General features: G+C 56.4%; 1 protein-coding gene across 9 annotated transcripts in view; it reads right to left on the reverse strand.

The window, feature by feature from the left end:
* Window positions 1–5,215: 5,215 nt before the first annotated feature.
* Window positions 5,216–12,366, reverse strand: part of ST6GAL1 (ST6 beta-galactoside alpha-2,6-sialyltransferase 1) — a 45,559-nt gene continuing 38,408 nt past the window's right edge. For all 9 annotated transcript variants that reach the window (XM_075417543.1, XM_075417548.1, XM_075417545.1 and 6 more), the window contains 3 exons: window positions 10,149–10,250; window positions 8,179–8,353; window positions 5,216–6,262 (listed from right to left, as the gene is read on the reverse strand). In XM_075417543.1, coding sequence (XP_075273658.1) covers window positions 6,006–6,262; window positions 8,179–8,353; window positions 10,149–10,250 — 534 coding nt within the window. In that variant the 3' untranslated portion in view covers window positions 5,216–6,005. The remainder of the gene's footprint in view (window positions 6,263–8,178; window positions 8,354–10,148; window positions 10,251–12,366) is intronic.

The following is a 12,366-nucleotide window of genomic DNA, read 5'->3' on the forward strand; positions in this document are numbered from 1 at the left end:
CTTCATCTTTCTTGAACTGGGGAGCCCAGAACTGGACACAGTACTCCAGATGAGGCCTCACTAGGGCAGTGTAGAGGGGAAGGAGAACCTCTCTCCTCCTGCTAGCCACACTCTTCTTGATGCACCCCAGGATCCCATTGGCTTTCTTGGCAGCCAGGGCACACTGCTGGCTCATGGTTAACCTGTCGTCTACCAGGACACCCAGGTCCCTCTCCGCAGAGCTGCTCTCCAGCAGGTCCACCCCAAGCCTGTACTGGTGCATGAGGTTGTTCCTCCCCAGGTGCAGGACCCTGCACTTGCCCTTGTTGAACCTTGTTGAACAAGCCATTTCTTCTGCAAGTCTGTGGTCAAGCTGTAAACCAGAGCACTGGACGCTTTTGGCAGCCCGTGTCTTCTCCTGAATGGGTGAGCAGGGAGAAAGCCAAGGCCAGTTTGGCAGCTAGCGTCCCAAGAGTCGCTGGGGAAGGCGAGGGGGGGAGACAGGCAGGCACCAAACCCCTGGGGAGTTGCCCCGCACCCTGGGGGTCTGTCCCACTGCAAAGCTCCCTGGGGTAAGTCAGTCATCGTGCTTGCCCCTTTGCCCCCCATTGCCTTCCCAAGCGTGTGTCAATGAACACACCTCTCACGAAGCTGCACCCCAGAGATACGCTGCGGACGTGTTACTTCTTCCCTTCAGCAAATTTTAGTCTGAGACCGGTGTGTTTCCCCTTACTGCTCATAGCAGCAAAGAGCAATACTGGATAAATTAATCTGTAATCGGAAAAGGGACGCAGAGATGAACAGAGGCATGGAGTCCTGAGGGGACAGATGTTAATAACTTTGGCTTCCAGGAGGAAAGCATGTTAGAAAATTGTAATTAGAAAAGAACCTGCAAGAGGGGGAGAGCCACGAGCACATATTTAAATGCCTGAGATGAATACTAAAACGGCATCCTTTTCTGCCAATTTACTAAACACAGACAGGAGCACAAGACCCTTGACTCTGCACAACAGCATCGCTCCCATATGCTTGCAGCAAGCAGCAGGGGAACCCCGCGCTGAGCCCCTCGCAGCCGGGACCGCAGCCCAGCGATCGCAGCGGCCGCCCCGGCGAGGCAGCGGGGAGAGGGGGCCGGGGGGCAGCGCCTGCCCAGCTGCACCCCGCTTTCACGCGGGACCCCCGCAGAGGGAGTGTGCTGCTCCTTCCCACCAGCCACGGCCCCGCTCACGCACCAGCCCGCGGCTGGCTCACCCGCATCGGGCCACTCGCGGATGCGATCGTCTCCGAATCTGAACTGAACCTCGTGAACCGGGGACCGGCAAATCCCCCAGACTGGTGCAGCTGCTGCTGCGTGCAGCCAACACCTCCTGCTCGGTGCCTGGAGACCCATCTGCACCCGCGTCCCGCTCCCCCCCGCTGCAGATCTGCTCGCTGCGCTACGGCCTCAGCTTCGTCTGCTTCAGCAATCCACGAGGCTGAGCTTCCCCGCACCCACTTTGAGAACTTTTTTGTATTTATTGTTTTTTCCTCTCGGCAACTCCCTGGTGCCCACCCACTCGCAGCTACAGCCGGGGACGGCGGGGAACTCAAGACCCCGGCTAACAGAGGGGTACGCTGGCGGATCGCGCCGTGCGACAACAGAGCGCGACTTCAGACAGCAGCACCGGCTCCGCTGGTCCCCAGCTGGTCATTTGTGTACCAGCTTTTCCCAAGGTGCTTTCCTGCTCGTGCTAGAAGATTACAAATAAAGCATCCTCATCATGCTGAGGCTATGGAAGTGTCAACCACGGATCTGCAGAAGCCACCTGCTCCCAAGGGAGGACGGACAGCGAACGGCGAGGGGATCAGACCACCACACACACGCACACAGAAGGAAAAGCACGCCCGTGACCCTCGCTGCCTCCTCCCCGCTCCCCGGAGACCTGGCAGGGCAGGGAGAGCGCGGCGGGGTGAGGCACGGCGGCTCGGGGGTCCCCAGCTGCCTGCAGGGACCCTGGAATGCAGCGTGGCGGCAGGGGTCTGTCGGAGACGGGGGGAGCAGGGGGCAGCGCCAGCATCCTTTTAATATTAATTGCTACATAAGAGAACTGAAAATGAATTGAACTTCAAGCTGTTTCCTGTATTGTCCTTTGTAGGGAAACAGCGACGAAAATAGCTGATTTCTTGACACACCACTGCCTCGCTCACGCATGCCACCAAGGCTGCTCGTTTGCCTTCTTCTCCCCCTTCTCTGCCACGTATGACAACGCTGTATTACAGCACCGTCGTTATCTTTCATTATTAAACAAAAGTGTAAAATGAAGGCAGAGGAAATGAGAATTCCTTCAGGGCAGCGGTTTGCGTGCGTACAGGCAGGAGGACGCCAGGAGGCAAGAGACAGGCGTGCAGAGCTGGATGCAGGGCTCCCCGGGACACCTCAAGGCCGGGAGACGGCTTCCAGCCGGAGTGCCAGATCAGGACCAACCTCTGCTCCGCAATGCACGTGAATACTTCTAAGACCAGGCTCTTTTGTAAGCTGGGTATATTTACAGTGTGGAGAAAAAATCCTTTCGCTCCCTAATTTCTTAACATTACAAATCAGTTTCTACTGCCTTATCTAAATAAATGGTAAATTTGATTATCACAACTCCTTTTAAAGGTTGAAATTTCCCCCAGAAGCTGTCTCTGGTTTTGGAATTCTAGGTCTTTAAAGCTATTTTTTAAATCTGGATCAGCAAGCTTTCCAAAGCGGCAGGCAAGGACCGGCACGTGCTCCCGAGGCTGACACTCGGCAATGAGGTCTCGACGGCGTTCGTCTACCAGCCCGCTGTCACACCAAAATACACTTTCTGCCAATGAGTCAGCACAGCCGCAGAAATAAGTGGAATACTGGATAATGCAAAGTTTAAAGTTGAAGTCAAGGCAATTCAGGGGTGGTGTCTCCCTGAAGTTAAGGCAGAGTTCCCATCACCTGCCAGCATTTCCCTTTCATTCCCTTTCAGCACTTCAAAGACTGCAGCTTCTGTGAGGGCTACAGATTCCTTTACTCTGCAGGGAGGAGCTATGAAGTTACAAGCCAAGGAAGAGAATTTCTAAGCAATACTCAGAACAGAAATAACACCACAATCAAGAGGAGAGATCTCTCCTACCTCAAAGCCTACAACAACCCCTTCAACTCTCCTGCTCCCCAGACTCGCTGGCCTTCCCCCACACCCTTCCCGTACCATCACGGAGCATCTTCCCCGGTGCTCAGCCCTCCAGTGGCTAACTGGGAAGGGCAGCCTTGCCCCCTTCGCGCTTTCCACGCGGACTGAAAGCTGTTCACGCTCTGGGAAGAGCTGGAGACCGCAGGAGGGATGAGGCTTGTGTTGGAGTCTAGCTACTACTGCCCGCTATCTTCTACTCGGCTGTTCTAAATACCAGACTTGTCATCACTCGCAATTCATCTTCGGTTTGGATCTAGGCAGCCAAAAAGAGCAAAAAAACAAAAAAAAGGGAGGGTTAACACCAGCCTATTTTAAGCTCTGTCACAATTCCCGTGAAACGCTGTCTATATTGTAAATGCCTCAGATGCTGGATCTCGCCAGCACCGCCAGCATAACGCCCGGAGCCACACCGTCGCCCGCAGGTAACCGGGGTCTGCAGGCCCTGGGCAGCCTGTCTGACCCTCTGCCTTCTCGCAGGGGCACTGCTTTGGGACCCGCAGGGGAGGAGCAGGGAGGCTGTGCTGCTTCCCCGCAGCGAGGTACCGTCCATCCCGAGATGGCCCGCGCCGAGGTGGCTGCTCTGGCCATCCCGGCCGAGGAGATGGGGAAAAATAACACGGTGAGAGAGAGAAAAAAGGCAGCAGCTGTTTGAATCCCAGCCGAACACATCCTCAGGCAGCAAACTGCTGTGGCAGACCACCCCGTGATCCAAGGCCAGAGGCAGGACCATCACAAACCAGGGGTGAAGATGGAGAGAGGTTTGCTATGGCCCTCCCGAACAACCTCTGCTGGCTTGTCCTCCGTTAGCTCTCTCCTTCCCCAGCGTGACCTGGATAGGCTGGAAAGCTGGGCAGAGAGGAACCTGATGAGGTTCAACAAAGCCAAATGCGGGGTCCTGCACCTGGGGAGGAACAACCTCATGCACCAGTACAGGCTGGGGTGGACCTGCTGGAGAGCAGCTCTGCGGAGAGGGACCTGTGTGTCCTGGTGGACGACAGGGTGACCAGGAGCCAGCAGTGTGCCCTGGCTGCCAAGAAAACCAATGGGATCCTGGGGTGCATCAAGAAGAGTGTGGCCAGCAGGACGAGGGAGGTTCTCCTTCCCCTCTACACTGCCCTGGTGAGGCCTCATCTGGAGTACTGTGTCCAGTTCTGGGCTCCCCAGCTCAAGAAAGATGAAGAGCTACTGGAGAGAGTCCAGCGGAGGGCTACGAGGATGAGGAGGGGACTGGAGCATCTCCCCTACGAGGAGAGGCTGAGGGAGCTGGGCTTGTTCAGCCTGAAGAAGAGAAGGCTGCGAGGGGACCTTATAAATGCTCACAAATATCTGAAGGGTGGGTGTCAGGAGGATGGGGACAAGCTCTTTTCAGTGGTGCCCAGTGACAGGACAAGGGGCAATGGGCACAAACTGAGGCACAGGAAGCTCCAGCTGAACCCGAGGAAGAACTTCTTCCCTCTGAGGGTGACGGAGCCCTAGCCCAGGCTGCCCAGGGAGGTTGTGGAGTCTCCTTCTCTGGAGATATTCCAGCCCCGCCTGGACACGGTGCTGTGCAGCCTGCTCTGGGTGACCCTGCTTCAGCAGGGGGGTTGGACTAGATGACCCACAGAGGTCCCTTCCAACCCCTACTATTCTGTGATTCTGTGAACAGCGAAAACGAACGCTTACCAAGACACAGGGGCTTCATCACGTTCTCGTCCTAGAGCCCCTGAGCAGTAGTGCAAGGACCTGCATTCTTTTACATATATATATATATATGATGTGCCATACATCATGACACACATCCGTACAGAAGAGGGCAGGGAAGGCGCTGTCACTGGCGTGCAGGAATAGCAGGGAGCAGCTCCCGCCCCAGCCCTGCCCGCGTTTCGGCACGGGGGGAGCGGGGCTGACGCAGCACGGGGACTGCGCGCCCGCTCCCCCCCCCTTCGGACAGCCCGCAGCGGCCGAGCCATCGCCCCGGTCAGCTGCAGAGAACGGGAACGCGCCTGGGCAGCAGCTGCCCGGCGTCCCTGTCACCAAAGGCAGCCGGCAGAGAGCTGGAAGGAGGGGCCGACGTCCAGAGAGTTCTCCCACGCGCGCCTCGGAGCATCCTCATCACCATGTTTCTGAATAAAGCTCCTTCTGTACCAAGCACAGCACCGTACTGGAGACGTAAGTGTTCACTAAAATTTATTTTCAGCAATAAAAAAAAAAGTAAAAAGATTAAAAAGCCTTACAAGAATCATCGAACTGTGAATTGTCTCCCTCTTCCTCTGCCAGAAATGCCGCCCGAATGCCTCCAGAAGTCTGACAGCTGGAAAGGAAGTCGCCATGCTTCTTTCACAAACTTTATAAAATTAAACATTGTGGACTAAGTTTAGCTGATCAGCACGCAGCTCTGATGGTGTTTCCGTAAATCAGCCCTGCTCCAAAGAGCTCCTAGGACTACGGGAACGAGTTTTAAATCATTTTTCTCGTTTCTCACTGGCCCAGGTTTTCAGCTGCCACGAGCCCTTTGAAGCAAACTAAACTCTGCCCAGCGCTCGGTCCCGACGGGTGCAATCCCTGGCTCGCAAGCCTCTCCCACGCCTCCGTCGCACCGCCGTCGTGACGCGGAGACGCCCGCCCGCCGCGTGAGCCGGGCCCCACCGGGAGCGAGCTCCTCGCAGCGGCTCACGCCGCGTGGCCGCACCGCGCCGCGCGAACACCGCCCTCCCGCCGGGAGCAGCCAGGCAACGGCGTCCTCAGAGCAAGCGCTGCAGCACGAAGGGGCTGCCCAAACACGCCAGTGCTAAGACCTAACAAAGCCGACGACCCCGATTCAAAAAGTGCTTTGACAGTCACGAGAAATTCCTGAACGCGCTACGAACGGACCCGCGAGCAACGCAGGTGTCGGAAGCCAGGCAAAGTGACCTTCCCGTGCGTGTAGATGTCCTCGTCTGTGCCCTGGTTTATGTGCTTCACCAAGTTCTTCTCGAACAGGAGCGGGTGGTAAGCTCCCATGGTACAGGCACGGTCGTGGAACTTCTGGTAATAGTGGCAAACGTCCGTCTGCCGCTTGGACGGGAGAAACTCGTACACGTGCACTTCGTCACACAGCGTCATCATGATCACGATGCCTAGGGAGGGAAAGACAGCAGACACCCCCACGTCAGACCAGAGAACCGACCCAGTGTTCCAGCAGACAGGTGGTCAGCGAGGAGCGTCCAGTCCAAGGGAACGGTCTCCTACCTCAGCGTTCAGAGGGGAGAGGGAGAAAACAAGCCTGGCCAGGCAGAGCTTTTCCCCGCAGCCCTCTTGCAAAGCGCACGACTGACTCGGTTACAGCAGACTGTCTGCAGCAACAGCCAGGCCAAAAGCCCAATTTTTAAGAACGCTGCCGTTCTCCACAACCTTCGTGGAAACTCGGGTGCCCGCCAACCACGCACTACAGCCAGCTGACACAAACAGCCCATCTCAGACCCACCCGGGCAAGCGGCGGAGAGACCTTCACCGCTTCCCCACCCGCCCGTCGTGAACGCAGGGGGTAGGAGACGGCTCAGCGAGGCGAGAGCCTCGGCTCCTCGGGCTCCCAGCTGCCCTCCCGTGTCCTCCGGCACAGCCGCTCCCGGACACCGACCTGCCAGCTCCTGGCCATAAGGTAAGCAAGCCATAGCTATTGGCTACTCTTCTTCCAAGTGCGAGGAATAGCAAACACCCTTGCTGTTACTCGGGAAACAGAACCAATGCGTAACGTCACAGAAAATTCATCCAGCGTTGGAGACATCAGGGACCGCGCACGCCCAGAGGAACACAGTTCACAAGGCACCAGCAGAACCCACCCGTGAAAGCACTTGTTAAACTCAGGCACAATTTAAACACGTTCTCATCCACCTTTTCAAACGACAATTTCCATTCACGCTTGGGCCTTCCAGGAGAGCCAGAGCTGCAAACTGGAACTCGCCCGTGCCCCCGAGCCTGGCGAGGCGGCCTGTTTTACAACGCAGGTAACCTGGCCCTACGCTGAGCCACGGAGCACTCTGCTGCCTGACGTGGCCTGGTGCCTGCCTTCGAGCCCCTAACGCCAGCGAACGAGAATCGAGCTCCTGAGGTCACTGACCATGCTGTCACGGAGCTGTTCTGCACGTGTGCCAGTAACGATGTCAGAGGCGCCAGGCAAGAGCGATGTTGTGGAAGAAAACCAGACTCTGGATTGGCAAAACAAGCAAAGACTCCGTTTCCACGGACAGAGCAGGGTGCCCGTCCCTGGGAGCAGAGACGGGAGCAGAGCAGCAGCTGCCCGTCCACCGGCAAACAAAACCATACGTCCACGCCGCGGCTTCCAACGTGCGTGAACTTCCCGAGAAGTTCGCTCCTTGCTGTCCAGCTGCTCGTGAGATCTGCTCTCCAGCAAGAAGGAAAAGCTCTGCAGCAGCAGAATGTGAAACGGGCGCCTGGGCTGAGAGGCTGGATCCAGCCTGCTGACAAAGACGACGTCAGCGTGCTGAATGAGGGGGAATACCCCCCAGCTCGGCAGGGTAACTACTCAGTCTGAGCACCCCCAGCCCCCCAGTAAGTCTTTAGCTATATATATTTTTCCACATATTTTTTTTTTTCCATATTTATATACGGAAAGCATAAACTGGCAAGCACTTCGACTTCGTCCGCAGCAAACGGACGTGCCTGACCAGACCTGCACCCGCAGGAGCTGTGTCCCTCCTCTCCGCACCCCGCGGGACCCGCGCTGGCACGAGCGGCTCAGCACCCTCCGGGCCACCTCAGCGTCGCAGTCTGCTCTGCTGCGTCCCCGTGGAGCCAGGCCACGCTTGTAACGTCTGCTTCAGAGGGGTGCTGCAAACCGCTGGCTGCAGCCCAACCGAGCTGCTGCTTCACAGACAGGAAGCTTAAACTTTGGCAGAAGGCAAACGCTGCAAAAGCGACCCCGACAAGCACTGTAAATCTGCAGCTGTCTTGGGAAAAAAATAAAAAAAAAAAAAAAGGCATCCTGGAGAGCTCCTGCAAACCGAAGGAGAAGTTTAGAGGGCAATTCTCTTACCAAGCATTCCTGACGACGGCGGATTAGGCTGAATATGCTCCAGGGAATTCTCCTGCAGAATATCCCAGAGTTGCCAGGGCATTTTCGGGTTCAGGATATAGAAGGGCTGCTCTGGATGTACGCTACGATACGACTTGTAGCTTTCAAAAAAGTTGTAGTCTGGTTTTCTGTACCACTGCAAAACAGAACCAGAAGTCAGGCCCTCTTTACTTCTCGTCCACGCGTTCCCACAGCCAGCGGGAAACAAGGATGAGCGAACCCGCTGCTGCCAGGGGGAAAAGGCCCCGCTGGACCCGTGCGTGCTGACCCCCCGTCCCCCGGCCTCACCCGCCCCTCGAGTCACCGCCGCGACTTGACTCAGCGAACGGAGCAGGGCAAACCCAAATCTCAGCGAAGGAGCCATTACGTGAGACCAGCATCTTGTACCATTTCACTCTGCACCCCCCAGCAGCAGACGACGGCGAGAACTCTGCCTGAAACGTTACAGACCCCGGCCCCTCACAGAATCTCAGAATCACAGAATCACAGAATGGTAGGGGTTGGAAGGGACCTCTGTGGGTCATCTAGTCCAACCCTCCTGCCGAAGCAGGGTCACCCACAGCAGGCTGCACAGGACCTTGTCCAGGCGGGTCTTGAATATCTCCAGAGAAGGAGACTCCACAGCCTCCCTGGGCAGCCTGGGCCAGGGCTCCATCACCCTCAGAGGGAAGAAGTTCTTCCTCATGTTCAGACGGAACTTCCTGTGCCTCAGTTTGTGCCCATTGCCCCTTGTCCTGTCACTGGGCACCACTGAAAAGAGCTTGGCCCCATCCTCCTGACACCCACCCTTCAGATATTTATAAGCATTTATTAGGTCCCCTCGCAGCCTTCTCTTCTTCAGGCTGAACAAGCCCAGCTCCCTCAGCCTCTCCTCGTAGGGTAGATGTTCCAGTCCCCTCACCATCCTCGTAGCCCTCCGCTGGACTCTCTCCAGTAGCTCTTCATCTTTCTTGAAGTGGGGAGCCCAGAACTGGACAGAACCCTCTCCTCGCCAGAGCCCAAAGCATCCTGCTCTGCAGGCAAGCGGCCCCAGCACAGCCCCCGAAACCACGCTGAGCTGAGCTGCACCCTAAAACTTCTCCTTTCAGTAAAAACACTTCGGAAGGGTTTATGTCTTCTTAAAGTCATTTAGAGGGTTTTTTTTCCTACACTAAAAATATCCCATCCTGCTTGTACTGACTCTCGAACACGCTGGACACACACCCTCCCGCCTCCCGGGGGTGTGGGACCAGACACCAGAAGAAACCTCAGGGAGAAAATGGGAAATGCAGTCCAGAGCAAGGAACGCAAAGACCTCTCCGTTAGAGACAGAGCTTAAAATAAAAGTAAAGAATGGACTGTTCACTCCTACCTGCTTTCACCCTGAGCCTCCAAAGCTCATCACTTCTCAAACAACGCCCTTTTGTACCCGAAGTGAAAGGTGAATGCTAGGGGGATTGCAACACCCACGGGGGGAAGTCCAGCTGACACAGAGAGGAGACATTGCTAAGGTCCTCAGAGGGTTTCCCAATCCGTTCCTAATGCATCCAGTGTATCTCCTGTCTGATCGGTGCCTGAAATATCCAAGCACCAACCACCAGCAGATCTTCCAGCAGCTGTCAGCAAGGGGAGACGCTCCTCTGACGAGATGACGAGGGCTGCAGGCAGCAGCGACCTCCTCCCCGCCGCATCAGCCCACGGAAAAGCACAGGGGGTGACCCGTCACACTCGGCCCGGGGCCCTTCACAGGGATCAGGGACAGGCGAGTGTTCCCCTAGGAGCACCCGTGCACAGGGCTGTCTCAGAAGTACGTACAGATACATCCATGATCACGAAGAGGTGAACAAGAACGGCCGTAAAATGAGAGACTGCCCGCATTAGGAGGAAGTGGGGTAACAGATGCACTTCAAAGCATGCGAAGCCGATCTTATTTACAGAAAACTCAGCCTTACCTCCTGAATTTCTGCATGATACGGTGCTGGATCCCAGACAATTAAGATTCCAGTGTTATACAGTGCTTCCCTCAGGAACTGCTGCTCCTCAACAGTGACAAGCTTGAATAAAACAACAACAGATACCGTGATACGCAACATGCTCTCAGAATCAGCAGGCAGCAAAACCCACGGGAGAAGAGGCACCACCACCCCACTGCTGGTTACCGAGCATGGCCCACTGCATGCCGGCAAGGAGACAACCCCAGCGATGCCCTCCAGCCGCTCCTGTCCCACCTAGCAGCAAGGATTTAGGGGGGAGTCACAAGAAGAACTGCTGTTATGCTTCACAGGGTTTTTTAATCCTTCAGTAACACGAGGACAGGACCCACGGAGGGACCCAGCTTGGGTGGTGGACACCATCACTACAACCAGCAGAACCAACAGCTTTCCCAAACAAACAAAACCAGAGCAGTTGCCTGCTGCAGCCCGGACACAACCCTCGGTGGCACCCGAGGGCAACCCAGGTCTGCAGCAACAGGCAAACAGAATCAAACCAGACAGGGACCGATCTCCTGTCCTCCCCACCCAACGGTGCAACCCGTACGGGCACAGCTTCTGAACACCTGCTGAAGAAAAGCATCATCATAAAAACCAGCTCCCATTTCTCCTGATTTTCGCCACGGATCTAATCAAGAGCTTGCCAATTTATCCCCGAGTAGCCCGGCTGCCCCAGCAGTAAGCTGCTCTCCTGGCTGTCCCCACAGCCGGAGCAGACGGACGCTCTCTCTGGCCAGCCCAGATGCAAACCATTCCAAAAGCGAAGCGGGTTTCCTCGCATCTGCTCTAAGCTCTGGGGCATTAGGCTTTGGCCTTGTCCACGTACACTGCTTGGTTTCATTTCCTGACAGCAGCAAACATCTCTAGGCCACTTCTGAGCCGGAGCGAGCAACGCTGCCGGTGCGAACTTCTGCCTCCGCTCCGTGGACACCGGGGCAAGGGCAAGGAGAGGGCACGGCAGCGGGCACCAGCCGTCCCCGAGCCAGGTATGAGCAGGATCACAGAACCACAGACTGGTCGGGGTTGGGAGTGGAGCGACCTTTCAGGGCCATGCACCCAACCCCCAGCAGTGAGCAGGGCCACCTCCAGCTGGACCAGGTCGGTCACAGCCCCGTCCAGCCCGGCCTGGAGGGAGCACTGCAACGGGGCAGGAACAGCGCAGGCAACACGGGCGCTTCATTTTCATTTCATGGTTTCTATTTAAAGGCTGGAGTCTTTCAGGAACTCTTCTGATGGGAAACACGTGAAAGGAGGATTCGAGAGACACCGAGCACCAGAGGAAGCAGAGGTCAGCCAAGCAAAGCCACGTGAGTCGGCAGAGGCACCCAAACCGCCCAAGAGCCGGCAGGTACAAGAGCAAAGGGGCGAGAAACCAGGCGGGGAGACCCCCACACCCACGAGGCGTTTGCTGCTCCCTTCCCACACCACAGAGCCGGCCCTTGGCACCACTGGGTGTCTGCTGGTCACCTCACCCGCTCGCGGGAGGAAGCCGGCTCCCCAGATGCCTTCAGTGCTGACTTGCTCTGCCGAATAGTGACTGATTCTAAGCAGTTAAATTCATTTAAACCGCTACATGAATTATTTTTCTTTGCCCAGTTTTTTGATCCTAATTAGTTAACTGATCTATTGATTTCCTAGTTAATTTGTTCTTTAGCCAACTCGCCCTTTAGCAAGTATCTTGCTAATACAGCCCCTACGCTCCCAGTACATTTACCGACCGTACCAAAGCAGGCTCCTGCTCTCTGGCTACCGCACTCGATGCCCTGTAATCTAAGCTCGCTCCCCCTCCCCATCACAACCTTACTCCACGCCACCGATGTGCTGTCTCCCTCCTCTTCGTCCCCGCAGACTCGTCAGCGCCAGTAACGGCAAACGCAGCCAAAGCAGAGGGTGCTCTCGGCGACAGCGAGCAGCCAGCCAAGGAGAACGGCAAACACGGGCTGGGAGGAACGAGGAGCTCTGCTCCGCGGCCAGCTCTGCAGCAGGGAGTTGTGTCCTGCAGAACGGCACTGGCCTCCCCCCGCACACTCCTCAGCCCTTGTTTTTGCAAGATGGGAGTGCTTTCCCAGGGCAAACCGACGCCTCGCGTCGGGAAAACATGCCATTAAAGCTAGTGATCAACCAGGGAAGGTCTAAGGAAACAACCAGCACAATATCTTTCTTTGGAAGAACTACCAAG

Source organism: Opisthocomus hoazin, chromosome 4, assembly GCF_030867145.1.
Source record: "Opisthocomus hoazin isolate bOpiHoa1 chromosome 4, bOpiHoa1.hap1, whole genome shotgun sequence".
Taxonomy (NCBI): domain Eukaryota; kingdom Metazoa; phylum Chordata; class Aves; order Opisthocomiformes; family Opisthocomidae; genus Opisthocomus; species Opisthocomus hoazin.